At 36.4% G+C, this 27,043-nt stretch overlaps 4 protein-coding genes across 6 annotated transcripts; 1 reads left to right on the plus strand and 3 right to left on the minus strand.

Moving 5' to 3' along the window:
- Positions 1–4,575: 4,575 nt before the first annotated feature.
- On the minus strand, positions 4,576–11,336 carry LOC110771804 (immunoglobulin). Of its 2 annotated transcripts, none has more exons than XM_021976155.2 (13): positions 10,735–11,336; positions 10,548–10,625; positions 9,739–9,896; positions 9,032–9,107; positions 8,345–8,412; positions 7,913–8,165; positions 7,530–7,664; positions 7,307–7,413; positions 7,151–7,204; positions 6,972–7,055; positions 5,594–5,757; positions 5,167–5,314; positions 4,576–4,902 (listed from the first exon to the last, which is right to left on the minus strand). In XM_021976155.2, the coding sequence occupies exons 1-12, from the start codon at positions 11,018–11,020 to the stop codon at positions 5,173–5,175; spliced, it is 1,605 nt and encodes a 534-aa protein (XP_021831847.2). In that variant the 5' UTR covers positions 11,021–11,336; the 3' UTR covers positions 4,576–4,902; positions 5,167–5,172. The 2 variants fall into 2 exon arrangements, with proteins under 2 accessions (XP_021831847.2, XP_021831846.2); XM_021976154.2 differs by having other exon boundaries at positions 4,576–4,885; positions 10,735–11,335.
- A 6,346-nt stretch (positions 11,337–17,682) lies between these two features.
- On the minus strand, positions 17,683–18,142 carry LOC148296793 (uncharacterized). The gene is made up of 2 exons (XM_088248364.1): positions 18,008–18,142; positions 17,683–17,888 (listed from the first exon to the last, which is right to left on the minus strand). Exons 1-2 carry the CDS (start codon positions 18,131–18,133, stop codon positions 17,790–17,792), a joined length of 225 nt encoding a protein of 74 aa, XP_088104490.1. The 5' UTR covers positions 18,134–18,142; the 3' UTR covers positions 17,683–17,789.
- A 329-nt stretch (positions 18,143–18,471) lies between these two features.
- Positions 18,472–20,437, plus strand: LOC110771798 (uncharacterized). Its single transcript, XM_021976148.2, has 2 exons — positions 18,472–18,624; positions 19,947–20,437. The coding sequence occupies exons 1-2, from the start codon at positions 18,472–18,474 to the stop codon at positions 20,340–20,342; spliced, it is 549 nt and encodes a 182-aa protein (XP_021831840.2). The 3' UTR covers positions 20,343–20,437.
- Positions 20,438–20,599: 162 nt separating this feature from the next.
- On the minus strand, positions 20,600–25,767 carry LOC110771797 (UMP-CMP kinase 3). 2 transcript variants are annotated; one of them, XM_021976147.2, is made up of 10 exons: positions 25,616–25,766; positions 24,519–24,582; positions 24,217–24,268; positions 23,678–23,795; positions 22,950–23,106; positions 22,746–22,826; positions 22,507–22,614; positions 22,308–22,379; positions 21,317–21,369; positions 20,600–20,775 (listed from the first exon to the last, which is right to left on the minus strand). In XM_021976147.2, the coding sequence occupies exons 2-9, from the start codon at positions 24,549–24,551 to the stop codon at positions 21,361–21,363; spliced, it is 630 nt and encodes a 209-aa protein (XP_021831839.1). In that variant the 5' UTR covers positions 24,552–24,582; positions 25,616–25,766; the 3' UTR covers positions 20,600–20,775; positions 21,317–21,360. The 2 variants fall into 2 exon arrangements, with proteins under 2 accessions (XP_021831839.1, XP_021831838.1); XM_021976146.2 differs by lacking the exons at positions 20,600–20,775; positions 21,317–21,369 and having other exon boundaries at positions 22,008–22,379; positions 25,616–25,767.
- Positions 25,768–27,043: the final 1,276 nt, after the last annotated feature.

Consider the following 27,043-nt stretch of genomic DNA (forward strand, 5'->3'; position numbering starts at 1 on the left):
CAATCGAAAATATGGTGATTGATTATCTAAAACTCGACTAGGCATCCTGTTAATAAGATACACTGCATGTGCCATTGAATGAAACCAAAAACACTGAGGAAGAGAAGCTGCTGTCATTAAGGTAAGAGAGGTTTCAAGGAGATGTCTATTCTTTCTCTCAGCTAAACCATTTTGCTGAGGTGTATATGGACAAGAGACTTGATGTACAATGCCTTGAGATAAAAGAAATTCCTTAAATTGTTTGCTTATATATTCACCACCCCCATCACTTTGAAGACATTGAATCGAACCAGAAAATTGAGTCTTCACAAAGGCAAGAAGTCGAGTAAACATTGTAAAAACTTCAGACTTATTGAACATAGGAAACATCCAAGTAAAACCAGTGTATTCATCAATGAAATTGACTACATAACGGTATCCATCAAGAGATTTACAAGGAGCAGGGCCCCATACATCACTATGAACACGTTGGAAAGGTCTAGAAGCTTTGATATGAGCAGAAGGAAAAGACAAAGAATGCATCTTGCCACTTAAACAATAAGGGCATAAATTTTGTGTAGAATCGACTACAAAAGGTAATTGGGCAGACTTAAGCATAGCATGGACAATTTCATTAGTAGGATGACCTAACCTACTATGCCACACAGAAGACTTTATTCGTTGACCAAGATAAGCAACGCCTTTAGACTGGATGCTTGGAGGTATCACACCAGGAATTGGATACAATCCTTTATTGCTCCGGCCTTGGAGTAGAATCTGAGCAGTGTCCTTGTCCTGTATAGAAAACCCAAATTGATCAAAGATAATGGAGCAATTGTTATCTTGACAAAGTTGATGGACAGAGAGAAGATTAGCAGTGAGCTTAGGAACATGAAAGACATTTTTCAGATGTAGATTAGAAGATGCACACGAAACATGGGCAGAGCCAACATGTGCTAGACTTGAAGGAAGTTGAGGTTCCACCCCAAAACCAATTGGCAATGAGGGGAGTAGCCCAACTCCTTATAAGCCCTTGCTAGGTTTCTTAACTTTCCAATGTGGGACTCTTTACCTTCACATTCTCACACGCCCCCGCACGTGTGGCAAATTTTCAAGCCTATCACGTGGACAACTCATATTGGGTGACGTGGAGCACGTGTGGCCATTGGGCTTTCACACGTGGGCTAACCTGCTCTGATACCATGCTAAACAGAGGTTGAAGATATAGAATAGAGGAGAAGTTTCATGAGAATTTTGAGAGAAAGTAGAGAGACCAAATCTGAATTTTCTATATTTCTTATTTCTGAATGAATCGTTTTACACAGTAAAGTTACACTTATAGCAAACAGTCTAACTAATCTACCAGACTTAAAACTAAACACGTGAGTCTTTTTAACAACCTAACAATAATGCCAGGTCAGCTTAACCATTAGCCAAACAGAGGATGGATTTGGGGGTGGGGGGGGGGGGGGGGGGGGGCCTTGGTGGTTGCTGCAATCAGGGTTAGCTGAGTGTTTTGACGATATTACCCCTTTGAAGTTAACCACGGGACCATTTTTAAGGAATGTTGGCCGAAATCGAAGGGGGTGTCAATGTCGAGGATCAAGTATGAAGTTGATATACATGTGTACTAGGTTAGATGTAAATGAAAGGGTTCCCTCCTCTATAATACATTTTAGAGGGCATATAAGTCTTTTCATTAGTATTTTCAGAATTAAGTACAACAAGAGAAAAAAACTGGTACAAGAGGTAGCCAGTTCCATATCAAACAAAATAAAAACAGTTTCTCTTCTCTTTCTTTGTTTATTTTTCTTTGATTTTTTTTTTATTATAATAATTTAATTTAATTTAAGCCACACACATTTTTACACGAAAATGAAAATAAACAATTATCAAAAGAAAAACACAACCCCAAAGCCATCACAACACTCCCCATCCCGCCCGCCACCCGCTTCCCCTCCCGCCGCCGGACGTGGTTGTCGGCTGAATGAACCAAAAATATCAAAATGAAAGAAATTTTGAAATCTTAACAATAGTCATCAAAGTTACCTCAGATTATTAAAATCGATTCACTGAGTAAGTATGTAAAAGTGGTTCGTCAATTGGACTTCTAGAACAAAAGTTAGTAATTTATGAAAATTTTGAAGAATTTTTTTTTTTTAAGAGCTACAGACTCTTCAAAGAAGAAGAAGAAGAAGAAGAGCTGTGTTACAATCCCATGTGCTGCACTTTGTTTCTTGTTTTTCTCAATCCACCCCTAAGTATAATCCCAGGCTCTACAACATGAATGCATAATTTACCATTTAAACGACACTTCTGCATTCAGGAAGTAAAAACTCTCATTCATGAGTAAATGACCTGAAAAGCACTTTTATATTTAAACGTAGATTTTACTCCAGGTGGAAATGACCTGAGAGGTAAAATATGCATTAAAATAGTAAAATTACAACATGAACGCATAGTTTACCGTTTAAACAACACTTCTAAGTTCGGGGAGGAAAGAGCCTGAAAAGCACTTTTACAATTTAAACGTAGATTTTACTCAGCAAACGCAAATGTTGTGTTTGGGAGGTAAAATATTAAAATTACAACATGAATGTATAATTTACCATTTAAACAATGCTTCTACGTTCAGGGAGTAAAGACCCTCATTCATGAGTAAAGGCCCTGTAAAGCACTTTTACAATTGAAATGTAGATTTTACTCCATAAACGTAAATGTTGTGTTTTGGAGGTAAAATATGCGTTAAAATAGTAAAATTACAACATAAACGTAGAATTTACCATTCAAAAAACACTTCTGCGTTTAGGGAGTAAAAACCCTCATTCATGAGTAAAGAATCTGAAAATCACTTTTACAATTTAAACGTAGATTTTACTCCACAAAAGCAAATGTTGCGTTTGGGAGGTAAAATATGCGTTAAAATAGTAAAATTACAACATGAACGCATAATTTACCATTTAAAAGACACCTATGTGTTCAGAGAGTAAAGAACCTCGTTCATGAGTAAAGGTGGCCTAAAAAGCACTTTTACAATTTAAATTAGTAGGAATCCATTGAATGATGGAAAATCATAAGAGCAAATATTTTCAGCTGTAGTTTCACAAAGTAAAAAAAATTTCCACTCTTATATCCTGTGGTATTTTCTTATTTACTCGAAATTTTTTAGAATAAACTGTTGAGGCATTTTTTAGGACAAATGAGTCATTTCCTATCCAATTTTTTAAAACTAATAATAAATTTTTTAAAAAAAAACAGACAAACACACTAATACTCTCTACCATAAACCCCAACCTACCCTAGGAGTAAGGGATAAATTCAAATATGTTGAGGCTTCATGAATCAAAGGGAACTCCATTTTTGGTTGATTTCTACTTATGTTTTCTCTCTAGTTTGCTTTTGCTTTCATATTGAAGGATGTCCTGATTTAAATGGTAAGGAAAATAGCGTCCTTGAATAACGAAAGCATGTTAGGATCTCATCCCTTGTTCCCAACACCCATATTTTCTGGCTTTCCACATCGACTCATTTAATTATAAAAATAAAAAAAATAAAAATAAAAAAGAAAGAAGGAAAAGAAAGAAAAAAGAAAAAAAATAACAATATCAATTTAAAAAAGGGAGTTTCACTAAAATACCCAAAATGGGGGCTGAAATTATAAAAATACCCAACACCCAAAACACTTTATAAACATACCCAAAACTCATCATTACTCACACTCAAAACCCATTTATAAACATACCCAAAACCCATCATTACACACATGCCCAAAACCCATTTTGGGTATGTTTCTATGTTTAAATAGTGCTTGGGTATTTTTATAAATACATGTCTAGGATTGGGTATTTTTATAAATATCTATTTAAAAAATTAGGGAATAATTAAGGGTTTTGGATGGGGTTTGGCTGCTAAGTCGGGTAGAAGAAGGGGAGAAGGGAATTGGGTTTAATTTTTTGTAGATCAAATATGAACAAAATCCATGTCAATTACACAATTAATCTAACCAATATTAATACCAATTAATCTAACCAATTAGAATTAATCTAACCAAAATCCATGTCCACTCTAGAGCATATTAGAATTTTCGGTAAACGAAGATGTAAAATCATCAAGTTCGGACTTTTGTAATAGCGGATAAAGAAAGGATCGGGAGACTTTTTTAGCTTGTACCACACACCAGTGTTCAAAGGATTCAGGTCACGAATGTCACGAGTTCATATATCTTATGGAATCTGTATCCCACAAATTGGTACTTTCATCGAGAGTTTGTTATATACTCATAGCAATCTCTTTTTTTTTTCTTTTTCTTCACTGAGTTTCTAGAAAGTCTTACCTAAAACGCAAAATCCATTTCCTTCGAATTGGCACGTATCAGAGCTGAATCTAGCTGATACCATGAGGTTGTTCAACCTCATGCTAGGGCTCAATACAGGAGCCCATGGGGAACCAACTCCGAATCTCTGAAGAGTTGAATCTGGAAGCACATCGGCTAATTTCAATTTAGCATTACTCAATTAAACATTTACAGGATGTATGCCTCCTGTAAATGTTTAAATTTTTCTTTGTTCTTTAATTTCAATGAATTAATGCGTACTCTTTAAGAATGTACAACCCGTTTCAACTCAATGAAACTTTAGAATGTAAACAATAAAATTAATCAAAATGTAAATCGCCAATGCTACACATTATGGTGCACAAGCCTATGATATATTCAGAGTGTAGCATATCTAAGACTCCCCTCTTTCATCATCTTTGTTGCGTGCTTCAACTTTTCGAATCAGCATTCACCGGACATTTTTCCAGAGGAACAAGATGTCAGCTGAGCCACCAGGGCCCCAATTGGACTAATAGGTTTTGATACACAATTTGGACGTAGCTTGAATTTCAAACGGCTCAATATGTCAACCTGTGTGACGCAAAAACCTTGTAAAATGTAAAGGTGATCATATATATCGGATACCAGTTATTATCATGTGAAAGAAAACTAAAACCTTCACGTTTTAGAGAGAGAGAGAGAGAGAGATGATGATGATGACAGATGGTTCCAGAGTCATATATTGCAAAATATTGATGTAATAACAAAATCTGTTTTGTAATATATTCAATCATTCAATATTCATGTTGATCGAGCTATATGATATATCAGGGTTTTCCAAAGCTACTTCAAAATTCAGATAACTCATTTACCTTCAATTATGCACCCCCAAGGGTTCCAAAGAGAGCCTTCTCATTTCGGGGATGACCAGTGGGTCCCACAGCCGGAGGTGCATGCACTGTGATTGGGAGAACCCACTCACTTTTTTCTCTTCCCTCTATCAGAAGAGGATGCTCGTACCTGAGGTCAAAATTAGGATTTGGGGAAAAGCTGAGTTAGCATATGTTTTGGTACACTTACATATAACGGATGCAAATACAGAAAGTTTCATTAGCAATGTCTGATTGACACTTTCTGTAACCTTGTTTCTCAATTATTTTCAAACAACCGGTAATCTGGAAACCATGTAAAGAACTGCATAACTAATTATGAACATTTTACTCCAAATCCTGAACTTAACATGGAAACCTCTTGCTACATTTTAATCATTTGGTTGAGAAGATGCATATAATTATATACCTGGTCCAATCCACATTCTTCGGAGTGGTAAAAAATTCAAATCGAAGGACCCATCGTACAGATACATGAGGAGTGGTAAAAGACATAGGCCCATCCATAGGAATGGAAAAAAGAAAACTTGTCTGCACCAAATCCGAAACGACCTCATAATGATCACTCTGAATCTACAAAAGATAATTTAATCCGTCAACCAAGCAGAAAACAAAATCAATAAAATGGGTATACCAGTAAAAATCATCTGCAGTCGCATTAAATTCATCTCAGTTCACATATTAAATTCTTCATTACTCTAGAAGAAATTAAAGGTTAATAAATTAGAGTGATGTGATTTTATAGATGAATTTGCAGGGATTAGAACATGATTTGATAAATAGTAATACAAGGTTATTGATGCAGCAGGCAGAGTTTTACAGAGAAACATGCATAGAAGCAACAAGAGCAACCCCATTATATGGTTTCACACATCCTTCTATAAAATCAGAGAGGAAACTTTATACGGTGAATATGTGTGGGTTTGCAATAATTTCTAACCAAGTATATTGGACAAGCTTTTGTAATTGCTTTATTTCTTACACATTGCCTGCCTTCCTCATTTAGGAGACCTAGTTCTATTATGGAAACGAGAACCAACAGTCTATCAATAGGCTATGAAAATATGGATGGAATTACCAGGAATTTCTTTCCAAACTCTTTTTCCTCACCTCTTATGTGAATTTTCTTAGTTTCTTGTTTATTTTTCCTTTTTTCTTATATTAGTACAAGCAATAAAGAATAGCACCCCCCTTGGTACAGTCCAGCTTTCACTATTGCATCCAAAAACTCCAAGGCTTCCTAAAGACATTTGGTACCTCAGGAACTTCTATTCAAGTTTAACCTACATCAGAACCAACCCTGCTTAACCCTTCTTCTTCCCAAGTACTACACACGATCAAATACTCGGCATCTCCACACCTCTTCGCCCTTGTAACTTCTGCCAAAAGCCTTGTAGACCTAATAATGTCTGAACCCGCATACCTTCATTGTCCAGTTGCACTGAAGTTATGGTTTAGGTTTCTTGAGGAAACTGATTTAAGCGAATTGGAGGTGGTTTTAATTTCCAATAACAAATAATATTAAAAAAAAACCCAAGTGAGCGATTAGTACTGATATGCCCTCTTTATCATTTTCCATTTCAATGTATCAGTATCTTGTGTCCCATACCATGCTCAAACAGCCTCATTTTTTGGATTCAAATACCAGTAAAGGCAAGAACATTACGTTATTATTCAAACTTTGAGAAACACATATCGGAATCGAGGTTGGAAAGATGTAATAATTTCTAGGTACCAATCTGCTGCACTTATCACTCGACTGACAGTTTGAAATCAAAAGGTCATACCTTTGTAATTGTGGGGGAATTCTTCCGAGAAGGATGGACAAATCGCCGACTAATAGTTTCCGAAGTCTCCAACGTTATAGAAACCTGAAAAACAAAGCCTCCCATGAGGCAGTGATAACTGAATACATTTCACAGATCACTGAAAATGATTTCAAAATTACTTGTGATATCTCAACTACCTCGAGGCACCTTCTAGCTCCTTCTTCATGAAAGAAAGTAAGAGTCCCACCAATCTATTTCATGGAGAGATGTTGAAAAGTTTACAACCCAAACAAACAGAAAAAGAATAATGATGCAAATCAGGCATAAGACAATATATAGAGAAATTAAATTACCATATCACTGAAGTAATAATTAGAATCAGAATTTTTTGGGGAAAATCTAAGCAGAACTTGGTCATCCAGCCGGATATTGTATGACCTCCCTCGACTAAAGCCTTCTGCTGCAGAAAATATTTGCGGAAAATTAGTTTTCATGGAGACACGAAAATTATTGCTACACAAACAGAAATCACAGCATTGGAGATATATAAGAAGGAAAAGAAGTGCATTCATTTACATGCTAATGTTTCAACAGCTCCAGATTCTGGTGAAGAAGATGCCCTTGCTTCATCATCCAAAGAAAGCCGCTTTGTAAGTTTCGGTTGCTGACTTGGAGAGCCAATAGCAGATGAATTCAGGGGCAATGAAAGATCTGTTTGCAACAGTAACTTGTGACTTAGAAATATAATCTTCTGAAACTCGTAAGAAAATAGAAAAACAAGGTTCTTCTCACAGGAATTTCTGAAGAAATTGCAATAGTAACTGAACAAAATAAGAAAACAAAAATATCATAATAACTCAACACAACGGGTGAAACGACATAGGAACTATTTTGGAAATGAGAACGATGAGAAGTTCAATATATAGGACTTGAAGCTTTTTCTAGGTCATATAACTTACCAGCGCCAGTATCGTATAAGACTTCGGCCACAGAGAGCTGTGGGAGTGCTAGATTTGAAGATAAACTTGTGCGCTCTCCTTCAAGATATGGGCTATCCTTATTTGAAGACCTTGCTGATTGCAAGGATAGCGAACTTCCAAAGGTTCTGTTTATATGTTCTTTCATGGGATTGTATGAAGAAACAGATGAGATCTCATCCCTTGAGCTTTCATAGCCTTCCTCAACCCCATCATATGTATCATTTGCTCTCACCTGTAAGAGGAATTAGTTCTGCCTTATAAAGGATCAAATGGATCATGTCCGTTATTTTGAAACTCCTAGAGACAAACATTGCTTAATAATTCTGTAATGCCTCTGCATGCTGAAAAGAAAGAAACAGAATTCCCAGGAACATATAAATGAAAAAAGATATTGTGGTATTAAGAGCCTACCCAATCAGAGTCTGCATCCATCTCTTTCCAATACATATCCATTTGGATGGTTGCAGAAGGAACAATCCCTGAAAATATATAATTGGCTGGTCTCAAAATATTATCTAACATGACTGGAAATTAAGACAGACGAAAATACTTCAAAATTATAAGATGCAAAAACTGAAAAAATAGACTAAATTTAGAACATAAGTATGTTTACACTTTACAGGTATGCCGATCACTACTTGAAAAAGACGAAAAAATGTACTATAAGAAAATATGAGCAATTTTCAAGGACATGTCTGCCGCCCAGTAGAACTTGAACTGCAGCATTCATATAGTGTAACACACAAATCAATTACTCTTACACAAACAAAGGAGATCTTACCTACAGTTAAATTTAACACAGGAATATTCACTTTTTTCTCAAATTGATTCTAGCCCATCAGCAAGTTGACAGCTAAAATTTATTGTAATGGCTCCACTCTATCTTTTCAATTAGTACAAAAAAGATGCAAACAGGCTATTGATGAATGATCTGCTTTGTTCATAAGATGCACAAGAATCCTCAAATGCAATAAATTTTGAGAGCTTGATGCATGCGATTTTACGATTTGGTTATGATCCCTGTTAAGTTATGATCAAAACCACTAAACTAGCAGCCAGATGGTATATCTGAATTATATTGACCAAAGGGAAACTCACCATCACTTTGACCTTCTTCCATCACCAAGCCACTGGTTTTCTGAGTGACCCATACTTGTACTGGAACACGAGCCTCCTGAATGATTAAAGTTGATGGGGTTCAGAAATCAAAATGTGGACACATCAGTAAATATAAAAAGAAAGAGGCTAGCCTGTAAGGGCAAGGGTCTTTTACCAATATCTACCTAAGCAGGAGTTCAAACACACATATGCACCTCTACACTTGTATTTATGGTGCAAGCATCTGATTGCACATGTTTGATAATGACAATGACGGATAAGCAAGTTCGTTATATTTACCAAAAGATGAAAATTTATAAAAACATAAGCTTAAAAGAAATTGGAGGAAAAGAAAAAAGTATATGATTCCCACATATACTGATAACTACATATAAGCCTTTGGTATATTTTGAACCAAAGTCCATTCTTATAATTGATTAGTGAACAGGCCGAAAATTACCATTCAAATTTAGCAAAGAATGCTTCAGAGGATGTAACACAAGGACACCAAACAAGCCCATTTCTCAATCAACATCATCATGTGGAAAGTTTATTAAAGGACAAAGTTTGTTAATCAGAGAAAAATATTAGTAAACTATGGTGCATCAGAAGCAGAAAATATAATCTAAATTAGAGCAGTGCAGAAATCCATCACAAAGGAGAAACTTCATGTCAACATCCATCAGAGAAAGTTAAGGAAATCCAACCATTTCAGGAAAATCTTTGACTGATTCTCCACGAGAATGAGCATTTTCCAGTATCAGCCATTGGCCAGACATTGTACTTCTAACATAGTACATATAGCGAATGGTAGCACCTTTATATGATGGTGGTATAATGCTAGCCAGGAATGACCGCACCACATCTGCAGAAAACATTGAATATAAACAGAAAGAAAATTTGGAGTCGATACTGAAAGCAAATCCAAACCAAAAGCTCTTTCTTAAGATAGGCAGGCTAAAGGCTCGACATCACCATCCTTCCTTGGAATGAAAAAGAAAATATGCATCTGAATTGATTCCTCGTATTTTTTAACAACAGATCAGGCTCATGTTAGCACTCATCTGACAACAAAAGGCAAAAGCCTAATTTGAACCTTTGGTTTATCCTTTGACCAGGTTTCCAGTTGATTAAGATAGAGGATGATTTCTGAACATCATGGTTAAATTCTTGGCTAAGAGAGGTGTGACATTGTTGAATGTAATGTGCTATTTTGGAAGAAAGGCCCACTTCTTCATCATCTAGCTCAGTATACTATCCATTCTAAAGACTGATCCTTTAACAATTAGAAGCAAATTTGATTGTTTCATCAATGAAATGCATTTGGCCGTCAAAAGACGAGCCATATTTAGAAAATAGTCAGAAACTCTAACAACAACAAAAACACTAAACTTGTTCAAGATTGACACTTTCTCCATGTAAATCCTAACACCTACGACTCAAAACTACTTAACAAAGCATCTTAAATTACACTAAAACAATATTCACAATCTTACAAACCATAAATTTTCCTCACATGATTTCCTGGCCCCGGGGGAAACAATCTGATTCGTCACCAGCGCTTGAGTGGAGCATTCCATGAACACATATTCACCTACATGTTTCGTGTAACAAAAAAAAAACACGAAAACACAAATAAATTCCAAAACCACTGAAACAGAAACCAAATTATTCAATGTGTTCTTCTTTTTGTTTTTGGCTACCTCTTCTCTGTTTAGATCCAGACGTGGGTTTCTGCGTGGCGAACCACTGGGAATCGAGCTTCTCAATCCCTTTAATCTCAAATCCCAGACGTTCGATCAAGAGCGAATAAGCCGTACCGTCATTGCTGCTAGGGTTCGAAATCTCTATGGTAATGATAATGGGATCGCCGGGCCTGTAGACTTCCTTATCCGTTTGGACCTTGAGAGTGGGCAAGAGCTCGTTGGTCACAGTGTTCGTGTTGTAACCTAGGCCTCCAAAAATGACGGATAACCTGCGCGGCAACATTTGGCTCTGTTTTCACTCCAATTCTTCTTCCTCGTGGATCTTGACGAAGCAAAAGCTGAAAGCCCAACTCTCTCTCAGAGTGGGGGTTGGAGCACGAATTGTGGGAAACGACAGCGTTTCTGTTGGTCCTCCATTGCTCTTCTTCTTCTTCTTCCTCCTCTTTGCAGCACAGACACAGAGGACGGGGAGAGTCTGTTTTTGTTTGCTAATTTGTCACTTTGGGTTTTGGTAGATGCGAGCAGTCTTCTTCCTGATTTTGGGTACACTGGGTAGATCTGCTCTAGCGCCACGTGTACAAGTTCTCTCTCTCTCTTCTCTTTTTCTATGGTGAGTTGCCAACAAGAGAGGTAATTCTTGTCACTTAAGAGCATGTCCACCCAAAAGAGCATCTCCATCCATGTAGGCTAAGAGCATCTCCAGTTTTGGCACAAGACTGGGCAAAAGGCCCCCCAAGGCAGCCCAAAGATGCTACAGCCGAAGAAAAATGGCCCGGGCAAATGATGGGTCCCATCAAACTGGGCAAGCCCAAGGGCAGATCTTGCCTGGGCAGCAGCCCAAAGGCGCTGACGTCAGGCGTGACGTCACGCTGACATCAACGAGCGGTAAGTTCAAATTTTTTTACTATTGGCGTGTGAATTTTACACGCCAACGGTAAAAAAATTTGACTTTCGTTCGCTGACGTCAGCGCCTGACAGGGCCCAACGGAAAAATGCCACGTGGCGCTTCCTGGGCGCTGTGATGGCTTTTTTCGCAGAAATCTAACGGCCCTCTTTTTTTTGGCCAAAAAAATTTTAAAAAAATACCAAAAAATACTGTATTTTTTCCCTATAAATACCTATCAATTTTACTCACTTTCCACACCAAATATTCATACACACTCTTCTCCTTCAAATATTTTTTACATTTCACTCACATTTTTCTACTAGTTTCCATTTGTATCAAAAAACAAATGGCCTCTTCTGTCGAAGCCGGAGGCTCTTGGACTACTGTGGAAGATATTGTGTTGTGTGAGTCTTGGGTGAAAGTTAGTCATTGTCCTATAACAGGCAATGAGATGAAGTTTTCTCATATGTGGAGAAAAATTCATGAAGAATTTGCAGCTAGATCTGGTTCGACTCGGACGGAAATGGCCTTGCAATCCAGGTGGAAAATTTTGAATAAAAAGTTAGGGAAATGGAGGGATGCCTTGACAAAAGCGAGGGACAACATGAGAAGCGGTCAAAATCTTACCGATGAGGTAAAATATTTATAATTCTCGTTTTATTCAATTGAACATAACTTTTTTTTTCTTGCATATTAAATTTATATTTTCTTGCATTTCTAATTTATTTATATTTTTTTGCATGCATTTGTAAATTGTTTAGATTGTCTTACATATTTATTTTTTTGTTGTATAATCATTTTAGTTCTTGCATTTCTAAATTGTTTATATTTTGTTGCATATTCATTTTTTGGTTGCATTTCCAATTATTTATTTTGAATAGATCATACAAGCACAAATGTGGTTCGGTGCCACGGGACAAGGCAAAAAAAGTTTCCAAAGTCACCAATGTTGGGAAATTGTGAAGAATTGTTCGAGATTCAAAATTTTTTGCATTGTTCCGGAGGTTGTGTTGAATGAGACGCCGCTCCACGATTCGTCGACAACCGATTCGCCATTGGACTCCCCAATGGATCAAGACTCACCACTCCCACGTGCGCCAAGACCTATTGGGAGAAAGGCGGCAAAGGCAAAGAAAGGGAGCACTTCGAACAATGAATGTGCACAATTTTTGGAGCAAATGGCTAAGAATAGTGCACTGAGACTTGAGAGAGAGTTGAAAAGAGAAGAAGTGGACAAGGCACGACAAGAAGAATTTTCAATTCAAAGGGCGAAGGCAGAAGAACAAGACATGGAGGATAGAGAGATGAAAATCATGGCCATGGATACCACCCATATGTCTCCTAACACAAAGTCATACTGGAAAATGAAACGAAGGGATGTGATGAGAAGAAAACTTTTTCATGATGACGGACCTAGCAATACGGATTGGTTAAATGATGGAAACCATTAGGTTGGATTAAAAGATTTGTCATGTTTTAAGAATTGTTGTATTATTTCCCTTTTATTCAATAAAGAAAGCATTAAATAATATGAATATGACGCAGCACAAGCAACAAAGGTTTCAAACGAAAACCTTGAGTAACAAGAAATCTGGATTCCACCAGAAATTAAGAGGAATTCTCTTGGGATAATTTTTGATTAAAATCTGAGTAACAAGAAAAACTGAAAAACAGAATTTATTCCGAAAATTACTTTGAATGCGGTTTTGGAAGGCCAAACGACCTCAGGATGCCAAAATCCATCATACATCACAGCAAAGCTGTGAGTTTGACTCGTGGCGTCGTTCCCTTTCCGAAATGGTATTTTACGTCCTAATCGGAGCTCGGACGACAAATCTGCAAATTCCCGTTACGTCCTTTTTCTAGCTCAACCGCGATAAAATCTGCCATTTGTTCTACATCAGAATATGTATTAAAAATATTTGCAAATGAAAACAAAGTTTAATTAAAAACAAACCTTATTTTATTGCAAACAACACACAAATAAAGCATAATTAAGAACAAAACATAATTAAAAACAAAACATAATTCCAAACACACAACACACAAAATAAAGCAATCTTAAAAACAAAGCATTAATCTTGTCTTCATCCATTGTGATTGCCTTTCATCTCCCACAAGTGCTCGATCAAGTCAATTTGACGCCTCTCATGAACATACGAAGATTGCATTTCCTGGTAACGATCAATCATGGGGTTGTTGAATCGACCATCTCGAACTAATGGTTCATGCTCCAATGGATGTCCATTTGGTCTCATCGGCCTTTCATAAATTCTTGTCAATGACGTGTTCATGGGATCCGGTTCAAACTCCTCTGTAGCTTCATAATCATACTCATCCTCCACAATCATGTTATGGAGGATGATGCAAGTCATCATAATGCTCCGCAGCACCTCCTCATCTAACATCCGAGCAGCGCCCCTAATAATAGCCCAACGAGCTTGCAAGATACCGAAACACCTTTCCACGTCTTTCCTGTAACCTTCTTGAAAGGCAGCAAAGCTTTTTTCCTTCTGGGATTGAGGATTCAGAATTGTTTTCACGAATGTCGTCCACCTAGGATAAATTCCGTCGGACGCACCAGAGTATACAGTGTTGTTGATTTGGTACGTGATCTGGGGGGAATGACCTCGCAATACATCGTTGAATACTGGGGATTGACCAAGCACATTGAGGTCATTCTGAGATCCGGCAACTCCGAAGAATGCATGCCAAACCCAAGTGTCGAATGAAGCTACGGCCTCCAGAATTATACTTTTTTGGCCCTTTCGATTCCCATAGTCTCCTTGCCAGGCAATTGGGCAATTCTTCCACTGCCAGTGCATGCAATCGATACTTCCAATCATTCCTGGGAAACCTCGAGTATCAGCTTTTTTTAGAAGCCTTTGTAGGTCCGCAGGAGAAGGTCTGCGAAGGTACTCCCTCGTGTAGAGATTTTCTACGGCATCACAAAATCTCACCAAGCATTCTAGGATAGTTGATTTTCTCATCCTTGCAATCTCATCCACCTGCTCTGCAGATGCCCCATAAGCAAGTATCCGCAAAGCAGCTGTAAGTTTTTGCTCTGGGAGAAGACCCAAAACTCCACAAGCATCATACTTCTGAATGAAGTACGTGTCGTAATTACAAATATCATGCATGATTTTTTGGAACAAATGTGGCTGCATTCTATATCTCTCTCGAAACTTAGAAACAGGATATAAGGAATTTGGGATAAAGTAATCTTCCATGAGATTCTTACCACGAGATTGCCTACGCCTATCCACATTCTGGGCACGACGACGGTGGTGTTGCCTTGATTCATTAAGCATAGCAAAGGCTACAAGCATTTCCTCCTCTTCTTCTTCATCGGCCTCCCGATCTTCCTCAGCACGTCTCCTCCGGATTTCTTCCTCTTCTCTCTCTTGCCTCTCCAACACCCTCCTCAAGTTTGACATTGAGAGTAAAATATGTTTTGTAAAATCTGAGAATTGAAGGAATAGATAAGATGTGGTGTGAGATGTATGAGTTGATGGTGTAGTTTTATAGAGGGATTGAGAAGATAGAGATGACACGTGGCGCAATTTTAGAGGGTGAAAATCTTATCTGAAATATGAGATTATAATTTTTTTTAAAAATATGAAAATCTTATCTGACATGGGACACGTGGCGTAATTTTATAGGGTGAAAATCTCATCTGAAATATGAGATTATAATTCTTTTTTAAAATATGAAAATCTTATCTGACATGGGACACGTGGCGTAATTTTATAGGGCGAAAATCTCATCTGAAATATGAGATTATAATTCTTTTTTAAAATATGAAAATCTTATCTGACATGGGACACGTGGCGTAATTTTATAGGGCGAAAATCTCATCTGAAATATGAGATTATAAATTTTTTTTAAAAAATCTTAAAATCTTATCTGACATGGACATGTGGCAACCAAATATCTTATCCGAAAATTTTATCCGAAAATGTTATCTGAAATTTGAGGTGATAATTTTATAATAAATAGTGACACGTGGCAACCGAAAATATTATCTGAAAAGCTTATCAAAATTAATGGTAAGTATAAAAAAATAGAAAATAAAGTACAATGAATAGTATTTGCCCGGGCAAGCCTTCCAAGGGTGGAACCAACTAAGGCAAGGCTGGCACTATTCATGTGAATATTGTCGGACCTTATCAGGGTTTACCAGAACTGATTATGGGCATGTTGGATATGATTAAGGTTTACCATTCCGGTTCGAACTGATCAATTTATCAACTTCATCAAAAGTGAATGGATTTTTACACACTTATTTGCTGACATGACTACGCTCATAAATTATGCAATCTATCACCTTCATTATGTGTTAAGGCTTGGAGGTAGAGGTGTCAAACGGGCCGTGCCGGGCCGGCCCGTCCCATTTAAACTTGTGCTTTTAACATTTTCATGCCGTGTCGGGTCGATCCATTTAATTTATCGTGTCGTGTTGTGCCGGCTCATTTAATAAAATCATTGATCTCGGCCCTGCCCAAAGCCCATGTTCACATTCAAACGGGCGGGGCCAAGCTCGTGTCGTGCCCGTGCTCATGCTCGTGCCATACTCGGGCCCAAGAACCAACCCATTTAATTTGAATTTTTTTAACTTGATTTTTTTTCCACTAGATAATTCAAATTATAAACATTAAAAAAATAATTAAAGGCAAGAAATGATGAACTATTTGAAAACATTAATCAATCAAACATCCAAACAATATGAAGGGGCGGAGGGCAAAAAGTGTCCAACTTCACAAAGTCCATTTCAACTTTTTATCTTCAAACAACTTATTATTTTATATGTGAAGAAATGTCTTGCTTTGATATAAGAGAAGCGTATATGTCATATGTATTGATTAGATATCAAGTCCAATGTTGTTTAATTAATTTATAGTTGATATGTTTAATTAATTAAGGACCCAAGTAATTTCCCTAAAATGAAAGACATCAAATATATGTTTATGATTATAAATAAATAAAAAACATATAAATAATGACATTAGATGTCAAATTATTGCATTTTGACTTTTTGAGAAGAAAAAAAAATGCTAAATGGGCCATGCTTGAAGCGGGCTCGGGCCATGGGCCAGCCCGGTCCATTGAACCTATTTTTTAATCCCAGCCCGGCCCAAGTTTTTGTGCTCGTGCCGAGCACGGCCCATTAATATTCGTGCTCGTGCCGTGCCTCATTTAAACGGGCTGGGCTCATGCCATGCTGGGCCGGCCCATCCCGTTTAACACCTCTACTTGGAGGTGTAGTAGTTGCATTAGAATCTTTGATCTTCGACCAATGAAGAAGACATGTTTCTTCTCTATCTTTCTTATCGATTTTGTACATTTCACTTTACTTTCGCATGTATTCCTCCATGGACACATACATAGGGTGTTTATAATTGTTTAGATGAATAAGGCATTAATTTTCATCACTTGCCCGCTGTTTAGATGAAGAAATTGAAAATTGCATAGAATTCTTAAATGACGGAATTTAGTAATAATTTCAATTTTTGGATTTATGCATGTTGAATTTTGTAAATGACAAAAAATATTGTAAAAAAAGGAATTCCTACTCAATAGAAATTGTGAAATGAAGTCTCTTTTGACATAAATTAAATTTGGGAATCTTGATATCCAATTTTCATGATTTTTTCCACGCGTCATTTAATAATTTCCATGTTTATGTTGCCAAATAATGGAAATATCAATTTATCCTCTTCAATTTTCAACTTTTAGCTAAATCTCAAATTATTTCCCCCCATCCAAACAGAGGGTTGAAGTGTTATATGGTGCTGTTAAACAAACCCTAAAATGAACTGAATACACCATATTACTAAACTATTTATTAAATTATTAATTTATCCTAATATAAAATGACTAAAAAAGATATATTGAAATTGTAATGCTACCAAACGAAGATGCAAAATCAACATGTATAAAAAAAATATAAAAAAAACCTCCGGGTTTTGCCCAACAAAAAGTAAATGGCAATTAACACTGGAATTAAGAAGAGCTTTTTCACCCAGAAATATTACATTAATAACAAGAAAAAGAAAAGGTAATATAAAGGGAAATCTTGAACCATTTGATATCATTCAGACTTCATCATTCATTCTCCATGAAAGTACAATTTCATTCTCCATAAGAGTATAGTAACAACAACATCTCAAATCATTTTGGGTTGAGTATTTTTTGATCTGTTAATAGGAAGTGTAGGCAACCGAAGCACAGCTTCCTCTGTCTCAATCGGATCAGACCTCAGTATCTACCAACCACCAAAAAAATTACAAATTAAAAGAGTCCAAATATTAAAAATCAAACCGAAAAAAGAAAAACCTTCGTGTTTGTATTGTATGGAGAGAGAGAGAGAGAGAGAGAACTGACTGGGTCTTGAAGCACAGGTTTGGTGTCGTCTTTGGCTGGTACGAAAGGAGGCTTTGTGACCTTGGCAGCATTATTAATATTGTTGCTGGGTTTCATTGAGGAGATTTCAGAGTCCGCGTCGTTCATCGTCTCCTTTTTCTTTTTCTCTCTCGCTTTCGAATTTCACTTGTGTCTGTGGTAATGCGGGAAACTTCTTTGTGAAACTAATAGAGTAATAGACGCAAAATGATTTTACCTCCTTCAGGGGTTCTGAAGTAGAGAATTCAGAACTTAGGGTTGGCAGAGCGCAAGGTCTCCGTTTCGGTCGTCTGTTCGAGCACCACAAAGGGCGACAATGAGTTTAAATGCTAGTGGTTTGGAATAATTGCTTTTCGAGGTAAGGTTTCGGGTTGTGTGAGTTTAATATATTATCTTTCTCTCTTAATAGGAAAGTTGTTTAAAAAAACCAAAAACAAAAACTTAAGATGGCCTGCATATCAGCTCCTCCTCCTCTTTTGTCAAATCCCTGTGGTTCTCTTAAATCCGTTCGGCTCTCATGGGCATCTTCTTTTCCCAAGCTTGGCATCTCCTTCAATTGCATCACAGCCCCACCTAGTTCCCTTCACACGCACAACAAGGCATGTTTCCATTACTTCTCTTTCACTTTCACTTTCTATTTCTTGTCTTATTTAAGTTTACTTTTCTTGTTTAATCCTAATATTTATCATGAGAAAAATGTTGGGAATTGTTCATAAACATTGATTTTCTGAAGTTGTGATTGCATGCATATGGACTGAATCATCTGTTGTAGGTAACCCAAATGACTGTTTTAAATGTGATGAGAAAGCCGTAGGTTTTTTTGTCACCTTAATTAACAGCGACTGACCCAATTCTATTTTGTGTATAAAAAAAAATAGATATTTTACTTGATTTCTTATAGAATGGCTATGTGCTGTGTAGAAGGATTATAATTTCGCGGATGCCCACTTCGATTTCAATTGATGTAGCTAAGGTGTTTGCTGAAATGACTAGGAGAATAAAAGGTGTGGGAACTGTGAACCCTAAGGGAGATTGTTGGACTTAGCTATGATAAGTAGTGGTTTCTTTTATGGCTGTCATATTTTGAAGACTGGCTAGTTTTCAAATTATCGCATTATGTTTATGATGGTTATGAACCAATTTACTTCATAAAGTCCTAATTGTGCTGCGTAGCTAAAGGGAATTTGTTGGTTTTGGCACGTTTGAGCTTAATCTTTTTTTGTACAAGTGATTGGGGAAGGGGGGTTTACGACAAATATTCATTGGTTGTCTAAGGGTTTCGAACCTCTGTCCACATGGGTGGAGGTGGAAGAGTTCAGCCAACTGGGCTATACCCGACTGGCATTGAGCTTAATCTTTTGGACAATGAGCTATGGTGGAATTCAACTATTCAGTTTTTGAATGCAAGAGGAACTGATTAATATGACATAATAATGTTGTGCTTAACAGTAGAAGCTTAGCTGTCAATTTGTGAAATTAATGTTTATTTTTTGGACTGGAGAATGTAAGTTCTTTTAGGTTGATATCACTTTAATTACATTAATTCTTTCAATTTTTTTTAAGGGTTCATTTAGAAGTGACTTCAATGAGTTATGATTCTGAATACCTTGCAAGACTTAATTGCCTATTTTAGGGTTTGTTTTTGTGCACCTCAAGATATAAAATTGCATGACTATACTGAAGGACATACTTAGCTTGTACTTATAAATTTTCCAATTTTTGGTTCTATCCCCCCTTCACAAAGTAGAAAGTCTTTGTTTTCCCTGGTTACAACAAAGTAGAAGTCTTAAAATTGTATTATAGTTATTATGGCCTACATCAGGGCTAGTTTAGATTGTACGAGTCATGATTCTTCCTCAGTTAAACTTTCAACCAGTGAAACGGAGGAAAAGGTTTCAAAGTGCTCTTGTTTGTTTCGCAGGATTCCTTCATTCGAGCTGCATGGACCCGGAGATCTCGAGGTGAGGCTGCAAAAAGACCTAATAGGAAATCATGGTCGCAAAGGACAGATATGTACATGAGGCCATTTTTACTGGATGTTTTCTTTTCAAAACGATTTATCCATGCCAAAGTGATGCACCGGGGTACCAGCAAAGTGATATCCGTGGCTAGCACAAATTCCAAGGATTTGAGGTATTCGTTGACGTCACTTGTCGACAACGATGCGTGTCGAGTCATAGGAAACCTGATCGCAGAGAGGTGCAAGGATGCTGATGTATTTGCAATGTCTTTTGAGCCCAAAAACAATGAGAGGATTGAGGGTAGGCTTGGAATTGTTCTTGATACCATTAAGGAGAATGGAATCATGTTCGTTTAGAACCTGTGAGAATCAGTTTTAGTTTCACTTTTGTGTTAAAGTTAACATGTACATCAGTTTAAGTGTTACTTTAAAAACCATTAGCTTAACTTTAATCTACTTTTTCTCTTTAACGATATAAGGAATTAAAATTTGAACTTTACCCAGAACCAATCATTTCCTCTTTGTATTGCTGTCTTGCATCAAATTTTCTAATTCGAGCGCTTTATCCCACAAGAGGCAAAAGGGGGTAAAGGATGCATAGCTACTTGTAACACTTGAAACAGAAGATTATTGCCATAACTATTACTATAAATCTTAAAATTAGAACACAATCACCAATATAAGACTAGAGGCATACGCCTCAAGTGTCTGGAATACATTCTATAATATGTAAGCACCAAGAATAAAACCCTCAAAAGAATACAATATATGCAGCCAACAATTGCATCACCTGAGAGAAAGACACCATAGAAAGACAAAAACATGTCAACATTTGCATAGGTTAAATAGCGAGAGTGCCTGTGTGCATGCATGTGGAGGTGTGTGTGATGGTGCAGGCTACTAGAATTAAACACAGGCATTTGAATGTCGGCGGCATGTTTTTGCTCAGGCATCTCAGTTTGCCAAGCAGTTGATTGTGAACACAGTTTTTTTGTTAGGCCAAAGATTACAAACAAAACTTGAGTGTCTACTTTTAATCTCAATTAAGATTGTCAACCCTAAAAGTGACCCGAATAGTTCCAATTCCTGGTCCTAAATGGAAAACCCACCATCATCAACATACCTTTATTCCAGTCATGTGGGGTCACATGAGAACATCTTCCATTCTTTTTCTATTTCTATATCTAATTTTGAGATTCCTGGTCCTAAATGTAACATGTAAAAAGAGAATGTGTGCTTATGTGCAAATTGAAGGTTTTGCACACAATTAAAACCAGGTGATATCACCACATGTAAACTGCTATTTTTGTGGTTCAAAATGAAGGTTTTACCTCAATAGACATAAGATCTGAAATCTTGGACACACTTACAGCAATTAATCAGCCTGCAAACCGAAAAAGTTAACATCAATGACAGGGAAAATGTGCACTTTGTCAACTGCATGATAGATTCCACAGGCAAACAAAATTATTTAGGAAAAAAAAAATGATGAAAAACTAGCATATCCAGATTCTCTTCTTGGTGCAATTCAAGTTAACGTCCATGACAAGGGAAAATGTACAGATGAGCAACTGCATGCTAAGATTCCACAGGAAAGAAAATTACAAAAAGAGACTAGCATATCTTGAAATTCTCTTCTTGGTACAGTTCAAGTTATTTTTACAGGCAGTTCATTGTTTTTTACCCAACCCATCACTTTCAAATTCAAAACCATATCAAAACATGTCAAATAAATTTCTGCCCTTGATCTGAAGTGTGAGAAATCTCTCAGTTCCTTTTTTTACCCCTCCTGTTTGGTTTTAGCTAGCCAGTTGCCCTCAAATATTTCTGGTCAATTGTTTTAAATCCCAACCTCCAACTACAGGCATATGCACACATATGCTGTTCCTACTATGTTCTAAGTTGCATTGTTTCAGGCTATGCTTCTGACTGTAGCTACATTCTGATGATTGTGCTTACATGATCAATTTGGTTTGCCATAATTGTGCTTACAATTGGTGATAACTGATAAGGAAACATATGTCAACATCAAACTACATCATACTTAGGTCATTCATAATTCTAAAAAGTTCCTTCACTTTCATAAAATGTTAAACTCAAATGTCCCCTTTTGTTATCTAATGAAGTTGGTTTCCCAATATAGGCTGCCAATAAAGCTTACTATCTGAAGCATTTAGTTCACCAATTATATTTACAAAACCACACTAGGAAGACAATACACTCCCATTGAACAGCATCTACAAACTCCCTTTATCATATCTTAAACCATTACATCCAGAACAAGATTAAGCATTTCATCAAAGCATGGCAATGGCCCATTACCTTCTCATTTTTTGGGGCAAAAATAGCTTTTACTGACTCATAAACTTCTTCGACAGGCCTTCCAGCATCAATCTGAGGGTGAAAACAACAGTGATCTCAACAAACATGCAAGAACATATGGTTAACACGAATTATTATAACTAAACATACAATGTAGTGACATAAAACCCAAGAAAAGTAAAACAAATCGAAAAATTACCTTCCGAACTTTGCCCTTGGAGTTATAGTAGTCTATCACAGGGAGACTAGACTCTAGGAAAACATTAAATCGCTTCCTTATTGTTTCTATGTTATCATCCTCTCTTCCCTTCATTGCCCCCAACCAAAAAAAAAATTCAGAAAATCAACATAATTATTTTGAAAACCAAAAATAGAAAATATCATCATACTAAGACAGTATACAAAATCCTTTACAAGAAGAAATCATAGTTTTCCAACCTGGTTCCTACCCAAGAGGCGCCTCTCCATCTCCTCTTCAGAACAATCAAAAAACAGGACAAATGAAGGCTCGATTTTAGTCTGCAAAACCATTAACAAAGTTTGGCATTGGCTTCAACAAGTAAATCAATCATTTTAAAAAAGATATTCAATTACCAAAAGCTACAGTTAAAATCATGAGGAAAATGTATGCAAAGGGCTTACCACAGCCTCAAATGCGGCACGATTTTCTTCATTGCGAGGAAACCCATCAATCAAAAATTTGTCATTACCACTTTCCAGCATTGCTTGCTGAAGAAGTTTAATTGTTACTTCGGAAGGAACAATCTTTCCTTCTTTAATCATATTTGAAATCATGGTCCTGTCAGTGTTGTTACATGAAGAGATGTAAACAATTTCATGGGAATACAAAGTCCAGCCTAAGTTTGCAATCATTTCTCAACTAAAAGGCATAAAATAAGACACTTCTGTGCAAACACTTTTTCTAGTGTTTGGCTTAATTGGAAAAGACTAATTACAATCCAAGTATGCTCATTCTTAATCAAATGGTGATACAAGGACCAGTGTACACAACAAAGGCAACCATCCTCAACGTTATTAACCTTACCCATTGAGTAACCTTACACCTCATCTTATATAAGAGGGGCTATTGTTTGACAATGAATCCATGGAAACTGGAGATATCTTTTACTGAACTCATCGTATAACCCACTACCATAAAATGAGATAACTATCATGCGCAAATAGTAGACTACACAACTAGTGAAATATCCCAGGAATTAAATGCATATGTGTGTGAGGGTGTGAGATTTTAAGACTTCAATCTTAATTACATTTGGAGCATCTTTCTTAATCTTAAGATGCATATTTCCGTAAAGAGAGATAATTTCAAAATGAACATTTGTCTAGATTATAAGACAGATATGCCATACCCATTTTCAGAACCAGATTTGATTTCAGCTCGTAGAAGATCACCAGCACTGAGATGGGTATACCCGAAGTGCTGAACAACGTTTGCACATTGGGTACCCTTTCCGCTGCCAGGGCCACCTAGGCAATCAAAAGAAACAACAGGTAAAAGACACCATACATACTTCAAAAGAAGAGAGGAGTGGTACCAAAGAAATGGCTGGAACCTTTAGTATAGCTAGTAAAAAACAGAAAGAGAATGTATAAATAAAACACCGCTAGTAAACAAACCTAATGATCATTTCAGTAATTAGTCTTCCCATACCAGGGTAAATTGAAATAAAAACTAAAATGCCTATCGATCATACTTAAAGATCATTGCTTTGAGATAGGACTTTAAATCATGCACATGTTTTCCCTGAACTATTAAGAAAAAAGCAAAAACAGCAATTAAAATCATGAACAAGATTAGTACATCTTCTCTCAGGTAGCAAACAGCTATAAATCTCAGAGAAACAAAGATGATTAGGATACTACTAGTTCAAGTTAATTTTTTTCTTACCCAATACAAAAACAACTGTAGGGTTCAGATCAGCTAAGCTTCCATTAGCCTCCTGCAGTAGGATGTATTTATCAGAACAAATAAAAAACATATAATATGTATATATATTGAAACCACAACAAACATCATCCAGAATAATGTTCTCAGGAGAAGACTAAATGAAAGCATTTCATTTCTCAGTAAATTTAGCACTGAACAGACCAAAGAATGCAATATCAACTTAAATTGGACAAAATTTCCAGAAGAAGCAGTCCGTAATTGCAGAATCTCTTTTAATACTAAAAAGAAAAGCCAAGGTATACCTTCTTTGCAGCAGCATCAACAACCGTTCCCATGGGCACCAACTAAATGTGTCTGATTACCTATCTGCACAAACCAAAACATTGCAATTATAAAATTTTAGGTATACAAACAAATAAAAAAAATCAATGCTTTTTCTTGAATGTGCAAAAAAATTTAACATGCTAACAAATCTTATAAACTGTGTGATCTATACAAGCAGAGGCCATACAAGTCAGAAACAAATTTTAAATTGTATTTTTCTTCACAACAAAATATGCATATTAAATTAGCAAAACAAAAGGCATAGATTTGATCATTAAAGTGATTAAATTTGTCCAAAGAAATGTAAAATTTATCAGAACTAGATCTTTCCCATTACAAATTTCAAATCATTCAATTCAAAACCTTCACTCACTCAATTCACCACAGATCCAACAAGCAATATGGGTGCAGAATAGAAGACGGTATGCAAATCAAACATAAAAGTTCTAGTTCTGATCTAATGCTCAAGCTTCGCGATTTATCTTTGCAAGTTAATCAATATATAAAAAAAATTCAAAATTTCATCGTCAATCTTTCCCTCCTTTTTTCTCAGGATTCTATTCAACACCAATCATATCTACCATTGAGATCGAAGAAGAATTAGCATAATCAGATAACAGAAAGGCCAAAATTCAACCAAAAACAGAAATGAATTGATCGAATCATTCAACATGAATACATATTAAAGCATCATGGAGACTCAGATCGAGCACCAAACTGACAAATGTAGGCTGAAATTCAAAAGAAACACAATCAATCACCAAAAAATGGTTAAACAGAAAGGAAAAGGCTTGAGCTTACTAGTGTCTCCCAAACAGTGCGTAACCAAACCAAGCAAACACGGATCAAATCAGATCCACGCAGAATTTACAAAATCAGATAAAATGCAACTCAAAACTGAGCCAAAAACACAAAAAGAAATAACGATCGATATCAAACAAATGCTTCAATGATGCATTAACAAACACGACGCGAAGCAAAAGCATTGGAGACAGAAACGCAGATCAAAACCTAATTCCATTGCAGCGTAAATGAATTCAGAGATTGATATACATGGGCAGAGAAGAAGCCATACCTGTGGGTATGGGTGGGTGTGAAGATCTGAGCTACGTTATTGCGAATTGAAGTCTCTCAGATTTTCTTAAATAGAATGGAAGGAGAAGGTGTTTTGAATGTGAGAAAGACAATGACACGGAGGAATGTGAGGAATGTGAGCTTATTTTGTGACCTTGACTTGAGCGCGTTGGTCGGTAGGGGCAACATGGAAATTTCGGAGAATATGGGAAGTTTGCGTAGTTGCAACGGCTAAAGCCTAGCGTTTAAAAGGGTAACAATTTGCCATCGCGGTCTAGCCCAGTGATAAATAACAATTTGCCATCACGGTCTAACAAAAAAAAAGGGTCCTAAATTTAAATTTCCATGAAATCTTGATTGTGTGGGTGCATGAGAGACCCCCTCTCTTGTAAGAGTTTGAGTTTCATAGTTTGCACTTAGGGTTCACAACACTAATACAATTAACATTATATATTCCATTCGGTTTGATTTTTAAGTGGTAAAATTCAAGAACAAAATCGGTTCAAGTCAAACTATTTTTTTCCCTTTTTTCCAATTCGGTTTGGTGTGGCTCCTCCTCAGTTCACATATCCACCTGTAATTATTCCATCTACCATTTTTTGTGCCCAAAAAGGTTTTGTAAAATTAGTAGTGGAACCACATAATATATATATATCGTATTTTATTTTGTCAAGTTTTTTATGTGGTACTTTTCATTCTTCAACAATTTACAAATATACACCACTTCTTTTATCTCAATAATTTCAAATTTTTGGAAGCTATAATACGTTTTATGTATCTTTAAGTCACAAAATCGAAAAGCATTATAAGTGTCACAAATCTAATTATTTGATATTAGAAAATGCTAAACCAGATGATAATTTTATTCTCATAAGATATAGTGGTCCATGGACTGTTGGATGAGAAAAGCAATAAGAATAAATAAAGCTGAAAACAATAATACTTCTTGCATGTTGAACGCTTGCTTGAAATTTTTTGACAACACCCAGCATGATCGATCATTAAGCTCATCTAAAGTTCCGTTAGCATCATGATAAAGTTATAATTGTTTAAGGGTGTGTTTGGATGAGGTATTTTGAAGTAGGGCTAGGATTTTCACCCGATAACCCGACAAATCGACCGTCAGTGAACCAAACCAAACCGCAAGTAGTCCCAGCAAAAAATGTTAAATATGTTAGAAGTTGGAAATAAGGGGTTTTAAACCTCTCACGTCCAACTTACACACTCAACCATTTTCCACTATGCCAACATGATTCCTTGTTGAAACATCATATTGCTAATGTATTTACGGGGTATTTATTCATATAAAAATAAATGGGTGGGTAAGGGGCTTGTCGAAAATGACTTGTCTTGAAGACAGGGACGGACCCAGGATTCTTAGCTCGTAGGGTCATAGTGTAAAAGTTCAAATTTTTTTTAAAGATTAAAA

The sequence above is a fragment of the Prunus avium genome, chromosome 2 (assembly GCF_965620075.1).
Source record: "Prunus avium chromosome 2, drPruAviu1.hap1.1, whole genome shotgun sequence".
Taxonomy (NCBI): domain Eukaryota; kingdom Viridiplantae; phylum Streptophyta; class Magnoliopsida; order Rosales; family Rosaceae; genus Prunus; species Prunus avium.

Bases quoted from the DNA above. Each gene is read 5' to 3' on its own strand.
- LOC110771804 (XM_021976155.2), bottom strand. From the start codon at position 11,020: ATGTTGCCGCGCAGGTTATCCGTCATTTTTGGAGGCCTAGGTTACAAC. The intron at 8,413-9,031 runs GTGAGTTTCCCT...ATATATTTTCAG, and splicing joins GGAAGAAGGTCAAAGTGATG to GGATTGTTCCTTCTGCAACC. The intron at 7,414-7,529 runs GTAAATGAATGC...TATTTTCTGCAG, and splicing joins AGCTGTTGAAACATTAGCAT to CAGAAGGCTTTAGTCGAGGG.
- LOC110771797 (XM_021976146.2), bottom strand. From the start codon at position 24,551: ATGGGAACGGTTGTTGATGCTGCTGCAAAGAAG. The intron at 22,827-22,949 runs GTAAGCCCTTTG...ATGGTTTTGCAG, and splicing joins GTGCCGCATTTGAGGCTGTG to ACTAAAATCGAGCCTTCATT. The intron at 22,380-22,506 runs GTAATTTTTCGA...TTTCACCCTCAG, and splicing joins CCAAGGGCAAAGTTCGGAAG to ATTGATGCTGGAAGGCCTGT.
- LOC110771798 (XM_021976148.2), top strand. From the start codon at position 18,472: ATGGCCTGCATATCAGCTCCTCCTCCTCTTTTGTCAAATCCCTGTGGT. The intron at 18,625-19,946 runs GCATGTTTCCAT...TTTGTTTCGCAG, and splicing joins CCCTTCACACGCACAACAAG to GATTCCTTCATTCGAGCTGC.
- LOC148296793 (XM_088248364.1), bottom strand. From the start codon at position 18,133: ATGAACGACGCGGACTCTGAAATCTCCTCAATGAAACCCAGCAACAAT. The intron at 17,889-18,007 runs GTCAGTTCTCTC...GGTGGTTGGTAG, and splicing joins AACCTGTGCTTCAAGACCCA to ATACTGAGGTCTGATCCGAT.